At 49.9% G+C, this 14,883-nt stretch overlaps 1 protein-coding gene across 1 annotated transcript; it reads right to left on the bottom strand.

The window, feature by feature from the left end:
* Window positions 1-4,893: 4,893 nt before the first annotated feature.
* COTL1 (coactosin like F-actin binding protein 1) lies at window positions 4,894-14,794 on the bottom strand. Its single transcript, XM_077288879.1, has 4 exons — window positions 14,462-14,794; window positions 10,361-10,443; window positions 6,809-6,966; window positions 4,894-6,118 (listed from the first exon to the last, which is right to left on the bottom strand). Exons 1-4 carry the CDS (start codon window positions 14,533-14,535, stop codon window positions 6,008-6,010), a joined length of 426 nt encoding a protein of 141 aa, XP_077144994.1. The 5' UTR covers window positions 14,536-14,794; the 3' UTR covers window positions 4,894-6,007.
* Window positions 14,795-14,883: the final 89 nt, after the last annotated feature.

Genomic DNA, 14,883 nt, shown 5'->3' with positions numbered 1-14,883 from the left:
TTTAGCGTCAGTTGAGGGTTAGCCATGTATACAAGAAAGGTTTTCAGTTCAACCAAGCGCTGAATCATTAAGTACTGCCCCATCGTGTGGCTTGATCAATAATTGCCCCTTTTCCAGCACGTCTCTTCAAAATTGAGTCAACTTGAGGGGTTCTGGCAACAGTAGCCAATTTTCTCACCTTGCCAATCAGTGCAGCAGCCTGTCCTTCTTGCAGACTGTCTCTTATAGCCAGCTGTAGCGTATGCACAACACAGCGCATGTGATGAATGAAAGAACGTATTGACACAGTTTCAACAAGATCATCTAAACTATCATGTTGCTGTTCATCTGAAGCAACTTCAGTTTGCTCCTCAGTTACAATACTGTGTTCCTCTATTTCAAACATTTCTGTGTCTGTGGACCCAGAATGTTCTTCTAGCTGCTGGTCACCATCATTACTCTCATTCATTAGCTTAATAGTACTTATCATATTTGAAGCATTGTCAGTTATGACAGAAAGAACTTGCTCTTTTTTAAGTTCATAGTGTTGCAGAACCTTTTCCACCAAGACCTGGAGAAACTCACTGGTGTGATGAGCTTTGGTGTCTTTTACTGCCAATGTCTTGGTAACTATTTCATTTTTGTCACAAACAAATCGGACATTGATGGCAAAATATTTCACTCTGTGACGTGTGCAGGCATCCATTTTAAGAAACAGAAAGCGTCCCTTGAGAGTTTTTTTAAGTTCTTCCTTTTGTTTAAAAGCTTCTTCGATTACCAATTTTCTAATACTCTCTCTCTCCAGAGAAACACCAAGCTTGCGGGCCATTTCCCCATTCAGACACATAAAAGCTGGTCGTGAAAATAATGAAATAGGCACACTATCCTTTACAACAAGCTCTATGATCTGTTTTTTTTAAATGTATCTAGTCATTGTCACAGTAACTTTGTCACTGACAAAATATCTTGCAACTGATGGCTGCAAAGTTCTCTGCTCCTTTGTTTGGCTGGAAGAGCTGGGCACTGGTTCATTGGTTTGGATGCAGTCTTTCTCATCCACTGCTTTCAGAACTTCTGGATGAAAGCGCTGTAAATGTCTCTTTAGATTAGAAGCTCTGGTAGGAGCATTTTTATCTTTGCCTGAATATGCACTGATCTTGGCTTCACAGCATTTGTTTTCGTCTGGATCATTTGTCATACACTGACAGACATAATGTTTTCTATCTTGAGTGATGGTGAAATGTTCAAATACAGCTGATTTAATGTGACGCTTCTTTGACATTCTCAGGTTTTTAATTCTGCATTCACAATCCAAATGACAATTGTTTTTCCTAAAAACAATTGTACAAAATTATTGCCAGGTCGTTCAACTGATATAGTGGTCAGTAATACTGTTATTCCTCATGTACTCACAGTTAACTGATGCAAAGTTTGTTGAAAGGATAATACTTCTTACAGAGTTCCTCTTCTGAGTAGCAGCTGTGAGATGCTTGGAAGACGCACACCTAGTAAACATCTAGTCTAGAGGAGGAGCTTTACTACTAAGAATTTGCAACACATTTTCACTTTCAGTTTCATACATTGTAAGTAGTGGGGTTGGGGCACTATGAGGTTAACCAAGTATAAGATTAGATAAGGGCAGTGGAGAACAGTGACACACAAGAAGTAAGAAATGTCTCTATCTCCAGCAGAACTGCTTATCCTTATATATTATGAAATATTAATACATTTTTTTTAAAGCTGGAGTCAGAGTCGGTACATTTCTACCGACTCCGACTCCAACCAAAACTAACTCCAACTCCACAGCCCTGGTATTTAGCTCCTTCATTTCTGAGAACAGCCGCTGGTTCTTAAACCTCTCCAGGAAGGGACCTGCGCTTTTCTCAATCCCCTCCCGGAGGAGCACTAACCGGACCACCTCATCTTTGAGGGCTCTGAACCTCTGGGAGGTCGCGGGTTTCTCTTTGTTAGAGGCTCGGGTGTTCAGGATCCGAGCCACCCGCAGCTCCTCCTTCCGCCCGGTTAGTGCTTTGCCAGCGTCCTCGTACTCACGTAGCATGGCGACCACTCGGGAGAAGGTACTCGTGGACTCGCCGGAGCTCTTCTCCCCCCAGGATGTTCCTGGTCTCTCCTTTCTGGGGTGCCCCTGTCTCCCTCTCTGGGCGGACGATGAGCCGTCTCAGGGTTGGTGTAGGTGGATATGGTTCTTCTCACCTGTCCCGACCTCCTCAGTCCCTCTTGGGCCGGTTGCTGCTGCTGCTCTCTGTCCCCCGCCGACACAGAACGGGGAACAGAAGCCTGGGAAACCATGCCGGCCTCCCAGGAAGCCTGCCTCTCCCTGGGGAGAAGAGAGGCAGACTCTGGGCCTCCTGCCGGAAGTGCTGGAGCTCACAAGACAGGTGCTGCTCCTAGCAGGGTGTGACTGATTGTGGGCACCTGTCCTCCAGTCACCTCCAGAGCGGCAGTCACTGTTCTGCTGTTACATCAGGTCTTACCCTCCAATCACCTCCAGAGCTGCAGTCACTATTCTGCTGTTACATCAGGTCTTATCCTCCAGTCACCTCCAGAGCTGCACTCACTATTCTGCTGTTACATCGTGTCTTATACTCCAGTAACGTCCACAGCTGCCAGAAACACTTGGCTAAAGGTACAGCTTTGTATGTGACTGGAGCAGATGGCACACGAGTACAGCAGCTACCAGAGGGATTGTGTGAAGAAGTTTTTAGTGGAATGAGTTCTTAGATAAGTAGGTTAATTATTTCAGAATTGTGTGAATTCCCATCATTCCAGACCCACTCCCCCTGTAATGCGCGGTGTGTGGGGGAGGGGAGGTGACAACCGTCTGAGCTAATTGTGAGGCACAGAACAGCTTGACCTCATCGTTCCTCCAGGTCATTGCTTCTGAGAACACAAGGTGAGGAGGGTAGGGACTGAGAGGGCAGGGACTGTGCGGGGCAGGGACTGTAAGGGGAAGGGACAGTGAGGGGCAGGGACAGTGAGGGGCAGGGACAGTGAGGGGCAGGGACAGTGAGGGGCAGGGACAGTGAGGGGCAGGGACAGTGAGGGGGGCAGGGACAGAGGGGCAGCGACTGTGACGAGGGCAGGGACTGAGAGAAGGGCAGGGACTGAGAGGGGCAACTTCTGCTGGTGATACTGGCCTCTGCCCCCTGATACATTGTTGCGGAATGTCTCATGTTCTCAATATTTACTAACAGGGAAGAATATTTATCTAAGATTCCTGAATGCAGCAGCGCCTCCGGGTCAAAGTCCACATTCTGCTTCTGAGCATGTTGTAGCCTGCAGTACTGCCCCTCAAACAGCTGCCCTCACAGTATTGCCCTCCTATACAGTTACCCTCACAGTGCTGCCCCCCCACCGTACAGCTACCCTCACAGTGCTGCCCCCCGTACAGCTACCCTCACAGTGCTGCCCCCCCCGTACAGCTACCCTCACAGTGCTGCCCCCCCGTACAGCTACCCTCACAGTGCTGCCCCCCCCGTACAGCTACCCTCACAGTGCTGCCCCCCCCGTACAGCTACCCTCACAGTACTGCCCCCACGCTACCCACACAGTACTGCCCCCACGCTACCCACACAGTACTGCCCCCCACCGTACAGCTACCCACACAGTACTGCCCCCCACCGTACAGCTACCCACACAGTACTGCCCCCCACCGTACAGCTACCCACACAGTACTGCCCCCCACCGTACAGGTACCCTCACAGTACTGCCCCCCACCGTACAGGTACCCTCACAGTACTGCCCCCTTGATGCCGCCCTCTGTAGTGCCTGCATCTGTATAAGAAGTGTCCCTCCTCTGGAGTTGCCCCCTGCTTGTTGCCCCCGCAGTACTCCTCCTGAGAGCTGACACGTCCAGCTGCCCCCCGAATATCCTCTTGATAGCTTCCATTACCTAGAAGTGTACCATCACCCCCATCATCCGCAGCCCACCCCTTCTTCCTGTAGGGGCAGGGACTCGGGGTACAGCGGGGGTCCCCGACCTGCGGCTCTGCATTAGCACCACGTCTAGCACACAGCTGTGGAGATTCTGTCTCCAGCCGGTGACTTCTCCGCATAGAAGAGCAGATCTGGACGTGCACAGAGTGGGGGCGATCAGTATGGGGGGGGGCTGAAGAGAGGACGACCCTGCCGATAGAGGGGGCTCGGAAAAGGGACTGGTGCGAGAATTGCCAATGTGTGAAGATGTGGATGCAAGTAAACTGCCGAGAAGGGGGAACAAGGTCTCAGCATGAGTTCTGGTGGGACACTGAGGGGCATTACACCGGCACTACAGTGGGGGGCACTGGATGCTATGGCTTGGGGGGGGGGGGGGGGGGGGCTTTGCATGTGTCGCACAACTATCTCTTAAGGCAAGAAAGGTTGGGGACCACAGGGTTAGAACATGTCCCCTGGTACTTACCGTGGAGGGCTATCACTCGCATTGGGGACGGAGGGCGACTACACGTCCCACCCAATATTAGCAGTAATGAGCCCCCCTGGGACATTCCTGGACGTGAAAGCCCCTCATTGTGCCTGAGCCAATAGGTGACTACTGCCCCCATCATCCCACAGTGACGTCTGTCCTCCGGCAGACACGACATCGCACAGATCGCCCATTGTCCGGCGTCGCTCCTGTCTGACCCCCTGAATTCTTCTTTATCAGAGGGGGACGTTCCCATGTTTGGGATTTTTTCAATGTAAATTCACATATTTGGTTCAGTGTGTAAGAATAAAGACCCCCTGACCGGACCCCCGAGAGGCTCAGACCCCCACGACCCGCCCCGCGTAATAATGCACTAGATGTCTATAGCCTTCCCCTACAATACAGCAATGACTGACCCATCTGACAACCAGACTGTACGTCATGTGTAAGAGGTTGTCAGGCCGCCCGCCAAACAGACACAAAGCAACACATTGTGGAAAAAACACGTTTTTTTTTTTTATTCTTGGTGATTTTTTTTCTGATCGTTTCTCCGTCCAGTTCACAAAGATTCAGGTTTCCATCTCCGGGATAATTCACATTTGTGGATCAGGAAATGAAAATTAGAAAAAAAAAAAAAAAAAAAAAAAACCTAAAACATTTCATATCAGTAATAAACGTCATTCCTGTAAACGATAAGCGGCGTTGACCCCCCAGGGAGCGGCGGCGGCCTCCCCAAGAGAGCGGCGGATTCCAGTTTATTTTATAAGCAGAGCCCCCCATAACCTGCAGGGACAGGAGAGTGGGTATATGACAGATGATGTCAGAAGGGCCACGACATGGAAGCTAACCAGGGGCCGCGAGATGAATGCAGTGGAGGCGCAGGTGACAGATTTTGGTTTGTCCGCTAATCACAGGAGATCATTGCTGGAATATATAAAGAAGGAAAAAAAATAAAAAAATTCCCCCCCATAATAAAAGTGATGAGGATGGATGATTGGCATCTCCAGTCACATCGGATACGACGGTATAACATGGGCTTTACTGCACCCGTGCTGGCGCAGCACAGATCTCAGATTCTTATTATCTAATTCCTGCCCTTTAGAGTGGGGGAAGGGAGGCGACAACTGCTCTGGGCACGTTATACTGCTGCCCCCGGAGGCTGATTGGGGTAACCACATGGGGCTGGAGTTGTGTGGTTATACGGGGGCTCTGCTCCAGCACATTAACGAGCCCCCTCCCCGCGCTGTCGTAAGAGAGAGATCCCCGAGCTCCGGCATCTTATACGGTTTCCATCTTTCCTGCTGACAATCTGAAAAGATGACAAACATGGAGGATGAAGGTGGGGGGAGGGGGTCTGGAGGAGACCCTCTGCAGTGCAGACCCCCAGAGGTGCAGTCTATGGCATCCTGAAGGATGTGGTGCAGTGAGCAGTGCTGTCGCTGACTGAAGATGGCGTTTGCCTGCGGAACAGCCAGCAGGGCGGCGTCACTGGGGTCCGGGGAAATGGGGAGAGGAGTGTGGAAATATGAAATAACAGCTTTACCAGCGTCTCCCCAGGAGGGGCGCGGTATCGGCGTCTCCCCAGGAGGGGGCGCGGAGGGGCCATTATTCTGTCTGGGCGTCGTAGTTGGCACCGCCGGCCTTCTTCAGCTCCCCCCGGATGTAGTTTTCCTCCAGGTCCTTGTGGTCGGTGATCACCAACTCTTTGGCAAAATTCTAAAAAAAGAAAAACGAAACATTTGAGAACGTTGCGGAGCCGTTATCCAGCAATGAAGCATCAGAGGGGTCCGGGCTCTGCAGGACGGGACCCCAATACTTCGCATCTCGCGACACCAGCCTTCTCACCTACGGGAGATTTAGGGAAGGCTCCCCTGTAACATTCACCATTTCTGGAGGAGCAGGAGAGTAAGAGGGGCCGGAAACATATACACAGAAAACCCACCGTGTCCCCAGGATAATCCGAGAGGAAGGTCTCAGTGTGGAGGTAACACGAAACTAAGAACGAACTAAATAATGGAACACAAACCCCCCCCCCCCAGGGGCACAGCACATAACACCCCCCGTGCCATTATTGATGTTCTCCGTACACAGGGTCTCATTACGAATCCCCCCACGCACCCGGTGTGACCTGCGGCCGAGCTGCCAGGCTGGCATGCACCATATGGCGATCTCACGGCTTAGTGCTCCTCACTGGGATAAAGTAGGAGGTCCCAGAAGCTGAGACCCAGAGATGGCGCTCCCTGCCCAGCATACCAGGGGGCTCTTCTGAATACCCCAATGTGGTGACACCAGGACCCCCCACCACAAGGGAACATTGTGCAGCCGTTATTTGCTCCCCCCGCTGACAGCGCCGAGGTCGCGGACAGATGAGCGGCACACCGCCCGATGACGCTGTGCACTGCCTACCTGGACCACATCCTTCACCAGGGTCTTGTCGGTGCCGATCTTGGCTCGCTGCAGCCCGCTGACGCTTTCACCGATCCAAGTGATTAAGGCGAATTTCACCCTCTTGCTCAGAGCATCTCCGGTGGTGAATCTGATGTAGGCGAACTGCCGAATGTCGTCTGTAGCGGGAGAAGATGGAGAAACCATGAGGTGCACGGCGTAATACCGTCATCACAAGGACGGACAACCGCTGACAACCAGCGAACAGCAATCAGCACAATAGGGGGTGTCTGACCATTACAATGTATCGCTGGTCAGCAGGCGGATGGGTATGGAAGGGCTGAGTGACAGCCAACATGGCCGCCAGGATCGCCCAGTGCCAGGAGCTGCGGCAGACGACATATTGGAAGTCACCCCGGGGAGGGGAGACCACGTATCTATAATATACAGTCCGGTCTCACATGACTGAGCAGAGGACGGGCGCCCGGGACACCCTGACCGCCAGCACTGTACTGGTATAAAGTCTCTACGTGACATCGCACGGGCGCCATTACTTCTACAGCTGCTTGTATCATCCCAGAAAGATCTCACAAGTCACATAATGAACAATTCTAATAGGCTGTGGACCCAATCCTGGAGCAAAACATCTATGTATCTCTGTGTACAGGGAGCTCCCCCTAGTGGTGGCTGCAGACAGGATCTTATCATGTATCTCTGTGTACAGGGAGCTCCCCCTAGTGGTGGTAACATCTGACCTCTGTGGATGTACACAGCGCCCACCCCGCAGCGTTTACTGCCCGTGGGAACATACCCTTGGAGCTCTGCATCAGAAAGATGCTGTTATTAAGAAAAAAATTAAAATAAATAAATATATATATATATATATATATCTATCTATCTATCTATCTCTCTGGTTTGGGTCTTCCTCTCCGGTGTAATGAATATTTATAGATCGGGTCGATGATTTAACAGAACTGATGATCAGCAGCAAATCTTCTGCATTCTTCAATAGATAAGAGACAATGACCCAGGTTGTTCTATTCGCGGAGGTAATGTCCGTCTGCAGGAAGAAATGCTCCGGCCGTGCCAGGAACTGTCAGCAGAAAAACTGCAACTCTGACAGAGTATTTGGGGAAGGTAAATATTGTTACAACACATTCTGCTGTTCTGTACATAGATCTAGAAAAGATAGATAGATAGATAGATAGATAGATAGATAGATAGATAGATAGATAGATAGATAGAATGTAACCACTCCCCTCTAATGTTTTTTCAACCAATCAGAAGAGCCGAGAAATCAGAGGATTCTCTAGAAAAAGTAGCTGACAAGCGGGCGACCCTTCCATCTTCTGGCCCCCAGATTGGCCCTCAGGGAGAATCATTTTCTAGCCATCTTTGGCCCCCATTTCACTTTTGGTAGGAGGTTTCCTATATGGTAGCTGTTATTTTAAAGGATTATGACTTTACCTTTAAATTTGTGTCTTCGTCATGTGTGAGCCTCCGCTGGATGAGGAATGTCAGGGGCAGCCGGTGTGGGCCGGGGCATGTCAGCGCCTGTCACCCGCAGCCATCGTCAATAGCGAAATACATTGGGAAAGGATTTGATGCTGGCAGTTGTAGTGTCAGGCCCGCGGGCAGCTCCGTATTTTGTGATCAATCCCTCGTCCTGAGTCTACAAACATCACCGCAAAATCCGATCGTTTCCCATCAGTAAAGGACAAAGCGTCAGGACGGGGCCCGGGCTGAGGACAATGGCCGAGGATGGTGAGGAGCAGGTGAGGAGTCTGCACAAACACGGCAGGTAAACAGGTAAAAGCTGCCGTCACCACGCTCCCCGGGGACCCCACAATTACACCGCCACATAATTACACCCCGCAGTCAGCGCCGGGGTGCGACAACAAAACCAGCGCAGATCCGACCAGGAACAAATGGAGAGAACACCAACTAAATATTAACCAATGGGGTGGAGACTGCCAGCACCATGCTGACTGATCCTCCCGTCACGGCCCTACTATGCGGGCATCAGCAATGGCGCTACGGTTATCACTGACCCGGCAGACGTCCTGCCGCCTGAGAGCCAACAGTGAGGCTGTAAACTCAGCCATGTGCTCCTGCTTGCTGACGGTCTCCTCACAGAGGTAATCTGCTGTAATATTATGAATGTGCGTCTCTCCCTGCAGGGTCATCTCACCGGAGCGCAGCGCCGTTCGTCCATGGCTGCGATTAATGCTGGTGGTCACCAGTGACAGACGCGAGGGGTCTCTGTCCTCAGACAGGAGATAATTGGGCACAATATGTTGTATACAGAGGACGGCCCGCATCCCCGTGGTGCATACAGAAGACAGCCCACAAACCCACGGCGCATACAGGGAACTGCCCGCACCCCAGCAACACATACAGAGGACGGCCCGCACCCCAGCGACACATACAGAGGACGGCCCGCACCCCAGCGACACATACAGAGGACGGCCCGCACCCCAGCGACACATACAGAGGACGGCCCGCACCCCAGCGACACATACAGAGGACGGCCCGCACCCCAGCGACGCATACAGAGGACGGCCCGCACCCCAGCGACACATACAGAGGACGGCCCGCACCCCAGCGACACATACAGAGGACGGCCCGCACCCCAGCGACACATACAGAGGACGGCCCGCACCCCAGCGACACATACAGAGGACGGCCCGCACCCCAGCGACACATACAGAGGACGGCCCGCACCCCAGCGACACATACAGAGGACGGCCCGCACCCCAGCGACACATACAGAGGACGGCCCGCACCCCAGCGACACATACAGAGGACGGCCCGCACCCCAGCGACACATACAGAGGACGGCCCGCACCCCAGCGACACATACAGAGGACGGCCCGCACCCCAGCGACACATACAGAGGACGGCCCGCACCCCAGCGACACATACAGAGGACGGCCCGCACCCCAGCGACACATACAGAGGACGGCCCGCACCCCCGTGGTGCATACAAAGGATGGCCAACACCTCCGTGACACATACAGAGGACAGCCCGCACCCCCGTGGTGCATACAGAGGATGGCCCGCACCGCAGTGGCACATACAGAGGACGGCCCGCACCCCAGCGACACATACAGAGAATGGCCCGCACCCCCGTGGTGCATACAGAGGACAGCCCGCACCCCAGCGACACATACAGAGGACGGCCCGCACCCCCGTGGTGCATACAAAGGATGGCCAACACCTCCGTGACACATACAGAGGACAGCCCGCACCCCCGTGGTGCATACAGAGGATGGCCCGCACCGCAGCGACGCATACAGAGGATTGGCCGCACCCCAGCGGCACATACAGAGGAAGGCCCCCCACCCCATACAGAGGACGGACTGAACCCCAGCGACGCAGTGGATGGGCAGCACCCCGCGCACATGCAGAAGTGTATACAGCAGTGACTAGGATACATTTGCTGATCCTCGGTGCAGTCAGGACAGGGCTGAACACGTCCTCCACAATATCACTTCTCCACATTCCTGGCCCCGGGGGAGATTTCCTCACTGGCTGCAAGATGCAGAACAGAGGAGGCGGAGGACCCCTTACCTGTGCAGGTGCTCACAAACTCCTCGTAGCTGGACCCCTGCTCTCCAGGGACGATCGTGGATCCATCATACCTAAATGTGACCCTAAAATATAGAGAGAAGAGAAAGATGAGTGATCGAAAGAAGCAGAAACGCCAGCAAATATCACCGGCACATATAACAGCAGTGTATGGCAGCGGTATCCCAGCAAATGTCATCTGCACATATCCCCATGTACCACATCAGTATACACTATACATACAAGCGTGTATCATAACCATAAATAATCAATATATACACTGTATATAGAGTAGTAGTGTATATTATATCCATATATTATTAATATATACTATATAGAGGAGCATATATCACATCCATATATCCCATCAGTATATACTATAGAGTATCAGTGTATAGCACAGATTGATTGATTGATATATATATATATATATATCAATCAGTGTATAGCACAGCCACATATACTATATATAGAGCAGTGTATAGCACAGCCACATATACTATATATAGGGGAGCAGTGTATAGCACAGCCACACATACTATATATAGAGGAGCAGTGTATAGCACAGCCACACATACTATATATAGAGCAGTGTATAGCACAGCCACACATACTATATATAGAGGAGCAGTGTATAGCACAGCCACATATACTATATATAGAGCAGTGTATAGCACAGCCACATATACTATATATAGAGGAGCAGTGTATAGCACAGCCACATATACTATATATAGAGCAGTGTATAGCACAGCCACATATACTATATATAGAGGAGCAGTGTATAGCACAGCCACATATACTATATATAGAGCAGTGTATAGCACAGCCACATATACTATATATAGGGGAGCAGTGTATAGCACAGCCACACATACTATATATAGAGGAGCAGTGTATAGCACAGCCACACATACTATATATAGGGGAGCAGTGTATAGGACAGCCACATATACTATATATAGGGGAGCAGTGTATAGCACAGCCACACATACTATAGATAGGGGAGCAATGTATAGCACAGCCACATATACTATACATAGAGCAGTGTATAGCACAGCCACATATACTATATATAGAGCAGTGTATAGCACAGCCACATATACTATATATAGAGGAGCAGTGTATAGCACAGCCACACATACTATATATAGGGGAGCAGTGTATAGCACAGCCACATATACTATATATAGAGCAGTGTATAGCACAGCCACATATACTATATATAGAGCAGTGTATAGCACAGCCACACATACTATATATAGGGGAGCAGTGTATAGCACAGCCACACATACTATATATAGGGGAGCAGTGTATAGCACAGCCACATATACTATATATAGAGCAGTGTATAGCACAGCCACACATACTATATATAGGGGAGCAGTGTATAGCACAGCCACACATACTATATATAGGGGAGCAGTGTATAGCACAGCCACATATACTATATATAGAGGAGCAGTGTATAGCACAGCCACATATACTATATATAGGGGAGCAGTGTATAGGACAGCCACACATACTATATATAGGGGAGCAGTGTATAGCACAGCCACACATACTATAGATAGGGGAGCAATGTATAGCACAGCCACATATACTATATATAGAGCAGTGTATAGCACAGCCACATATACTATATATAGAGCAGTGTATAGCACAGCCACACATACTATATATAGGGGAGCAGTGTATAGCACAGCCACACATACTATATATAGGGGAGCAGTGTATAGCACAGCCACATATACTATATATAGAGCAGTGTATAGCACAGCCACACATACTATATATAGGGGAGCAGTGTATAGCACAGCCACACATACTATATATAGGGGAGCAGTGTATAGCACAGCCACATATACTATATATAGAGGAGCAGTGTATAGCACAGCCACACATACTATAGATAGGGGAGCAATGTATAGCACAGCCACATATACTATATATAGAGCAGTGTATAGCACAGCCACATATACTATATATAGAGCAGTGTATAGCACAGCCACACATACTATATATAGGGGAGCAGTGTATAGCACAGCCACACATACTATATATAGGGGAGCAGTGTATAGCACAGCCACATATACTATATATAGAGCAGTGTATAGCACAGCCACACATACTATATATAGGGGAGCAGTGTATAGCACAGCCACACATACTATATATAGGGGAGCAGTGTATAGCACAGCCACATATACTATATATAGAGGAGCAGTGTATAGCACAGCCACATATACTATATATAGGGGAGCAGTGTATAGGACAGCCACATATACTATATATAGGGGAGCAGTGTATAGCACAGCCACATATACTATATATAGGGGAGCAATGTATAGCACAGCCACATATACTATATATAGAGCAGTGTATAGCACAGCCACATATACTATATATAGAGCAGTGTATAGCACAGCCACATATACTATATATAGAGCAGTGTATAGCACAGCCACACATACTATATATAGGGGAGCAGTGTATAGCACAGCCACATATACTATATATAGAGCAGTGTATAGCACAGCCACATATACTATATATAGAGCAGTGTATAGCACAGCCACACATACTATATATAGGGGAGCAGTGTATAGCACAGCCACACATACTATATATAGGGGAGCAGTGTATAGCACAGCCACATATACTATATATAGAGCAGTGTATAGCACAGCCACACATACTATATATAGGGGAGCAGTGTATAGCACAGCCACATATACTATATATAGAGCAGTGTATAGCACAGCCACACATACTATATATAGGGGAGCAGTGTATAGCACAGCCACACATACTATATATAGAGCAGCAGTGTATAGCACAGCCACACATACTATATATAGGGGAGCAGTGTATAGCACAGCCACATATACTATATATAGAGCAGTGTATAGCACAGCCACATATACTATATATAGAGGAGCAGTGTATAGCACAGCCACACATACTATATATAGAGGAGCAGTGTATAGCACAGCCACACATACTATATATAGAGGAGCAGTGTATAGCACAGCCACACATACTATATATAGGGGAGCAGTGTATAGCACAGCCACACATACTATATATAGGGGAGCAGTGTATAGCACAGCCACACATACTATATATAGGGGAGCAGTGTATAGCACAGCCACACATACTATATATAGGGGAGCAGTGTATAGCACAGCCACACATACTATATATAGGGGAGCAGTGTATAGCACAGCCACACATACTATATATAGGGGAGCAGTGTATAGCACAGCCACACATACTATATATAGGGGAGCAGTGTATAGCACAGCCACACATACTATATATAGGGGAGCAGTGTATAGCACAGCCACACATACTATATATAGGGGAGCAGTGTATAGCACAGCCACACATACTATATATAGGGGAGCAGTGTATAGCACAGCCACACATACTATATATATAGGGGAGCAGTGTATAGCACAGCCACACATACTATATATAGGGGAGCAGTGTATAGCACAGCCACACATACTATATATAGGGGAGCAGTGTATAGCACAGCCACATATACTATATATATAGGGGAGCAGTGTATAGCACAGCCACACATACTATATATAGGGGAGCAGTGTATAGCACAGCCACACATACTATATATAGGGGAGCAGTGTATAGCACAGCCACACATACTATATATAGGGGAGCAGTGTATAGCACAGCCACACATACTATATATAGGGGAGCAGTGTATAGCACAGCCACACATACTATAGATAGGGGAGCAATGTATAGCACAGCCACATATACTATATATAGGGGAGCAGTGTATAGCACAGCCACATATACTATATATAGGGGAGCAGTGTATAGCACAGCCATATATCGCTATGTGTCACACATGATAGAACAGCAGCAGATATCGCATACCGCATGATACCATGATAGGACACCGCATCATGCACAGAGCCGGATCTGGTTGGTTACTGTACACACCCTGCAGTAAGCACAGCACAGAGTCAGCTCTTCACACCGCACGGCGCTCCTGTCCTGTGCAGTGTACAGGCAGGACAAGTTACAGGCGAGCGGGCAGCGGGCAGACGCCCGGGGTCAGGCTGCACTCACCAGCTGATGCCGTTAGTGTCATCTCGGACCAGGTTGTAAGCTTCTCGGCACGACTCCTTCTCGATCTTCGTCATCCTGAGGCAGCAGCGAGAGCGGACACAGGGGCCCTGCGGAACCTGGGAGCGGGCGGCAGGAGCAGCAGATACAGCTCTCGGTGCAGGAGGAGCAGCTCTCGGTGCAGCAGGAGCAGCTCTCGGTGCAGCAGGAGCAGCTCTCGGTGCAGCAGGAGCAGCTCTCGGTGCAGCAGGAGCAGCTCTCGGTGCAGCAGGAGCAGCTCTCGGTGCAGCAGGAGCAGCTCTCGGTGCAGCAGGAGCAGCTCTCGGTGCAGCAGGAGCAGCTCTCGGTGCAGCAGGAGCAGCTCTCAGTGGAGCAGCAGACGCGCTCTGTGCAGCTCAGCAGCCTCTTAACCCCTGCGCCCCCGG

The sequence above is a fragment of the Ranitomeya variabilis genome, chromosome 2 (assembly GCF_051348905.1).
Source record: "Ranitomeya variabilis isolate aRanVar5 chromosome 2, aRanVar5.hap1, whole genome shotgun sequence".
Taxonomy (NCBI): Eukaryota; Metazoa; Chordata; class Amphibia; order Anura; family Dendrobatidae; genus Ranitomeya; species Ranitomeya variabilis.
The sequence above is the reverse complement of the archived record's forward strand: the minus strand, read 5'-3'. Positions and strand labels throughout refer to the sequence as shown.

Bases quoted from the DNA above. Each gene is read 5' to 3' on its own strand.
- COTL1 (XM_077288879.1), bottom strand. From the start codon at position 14,535: ATGACGAAGATCGAGAAGGAGTCGTGCCGAGAAGCTTACAACCTGGTC. The intron at 6,967-10,360 runs GTAAGGGGTCCT...CTCCCGCTACAG, and splicing joins GTTTGTGAGCACCTGCACAG to ACGACATTCGGCAGTTCGCC. The intron at 6,119-6,808 runs GTAGGCAGTGCA...TTCTTTTTTTAG, and splicing joins TGGTGAAGGATGTGGTCCAG to AATTTTGCCAAAGAGTTGGT.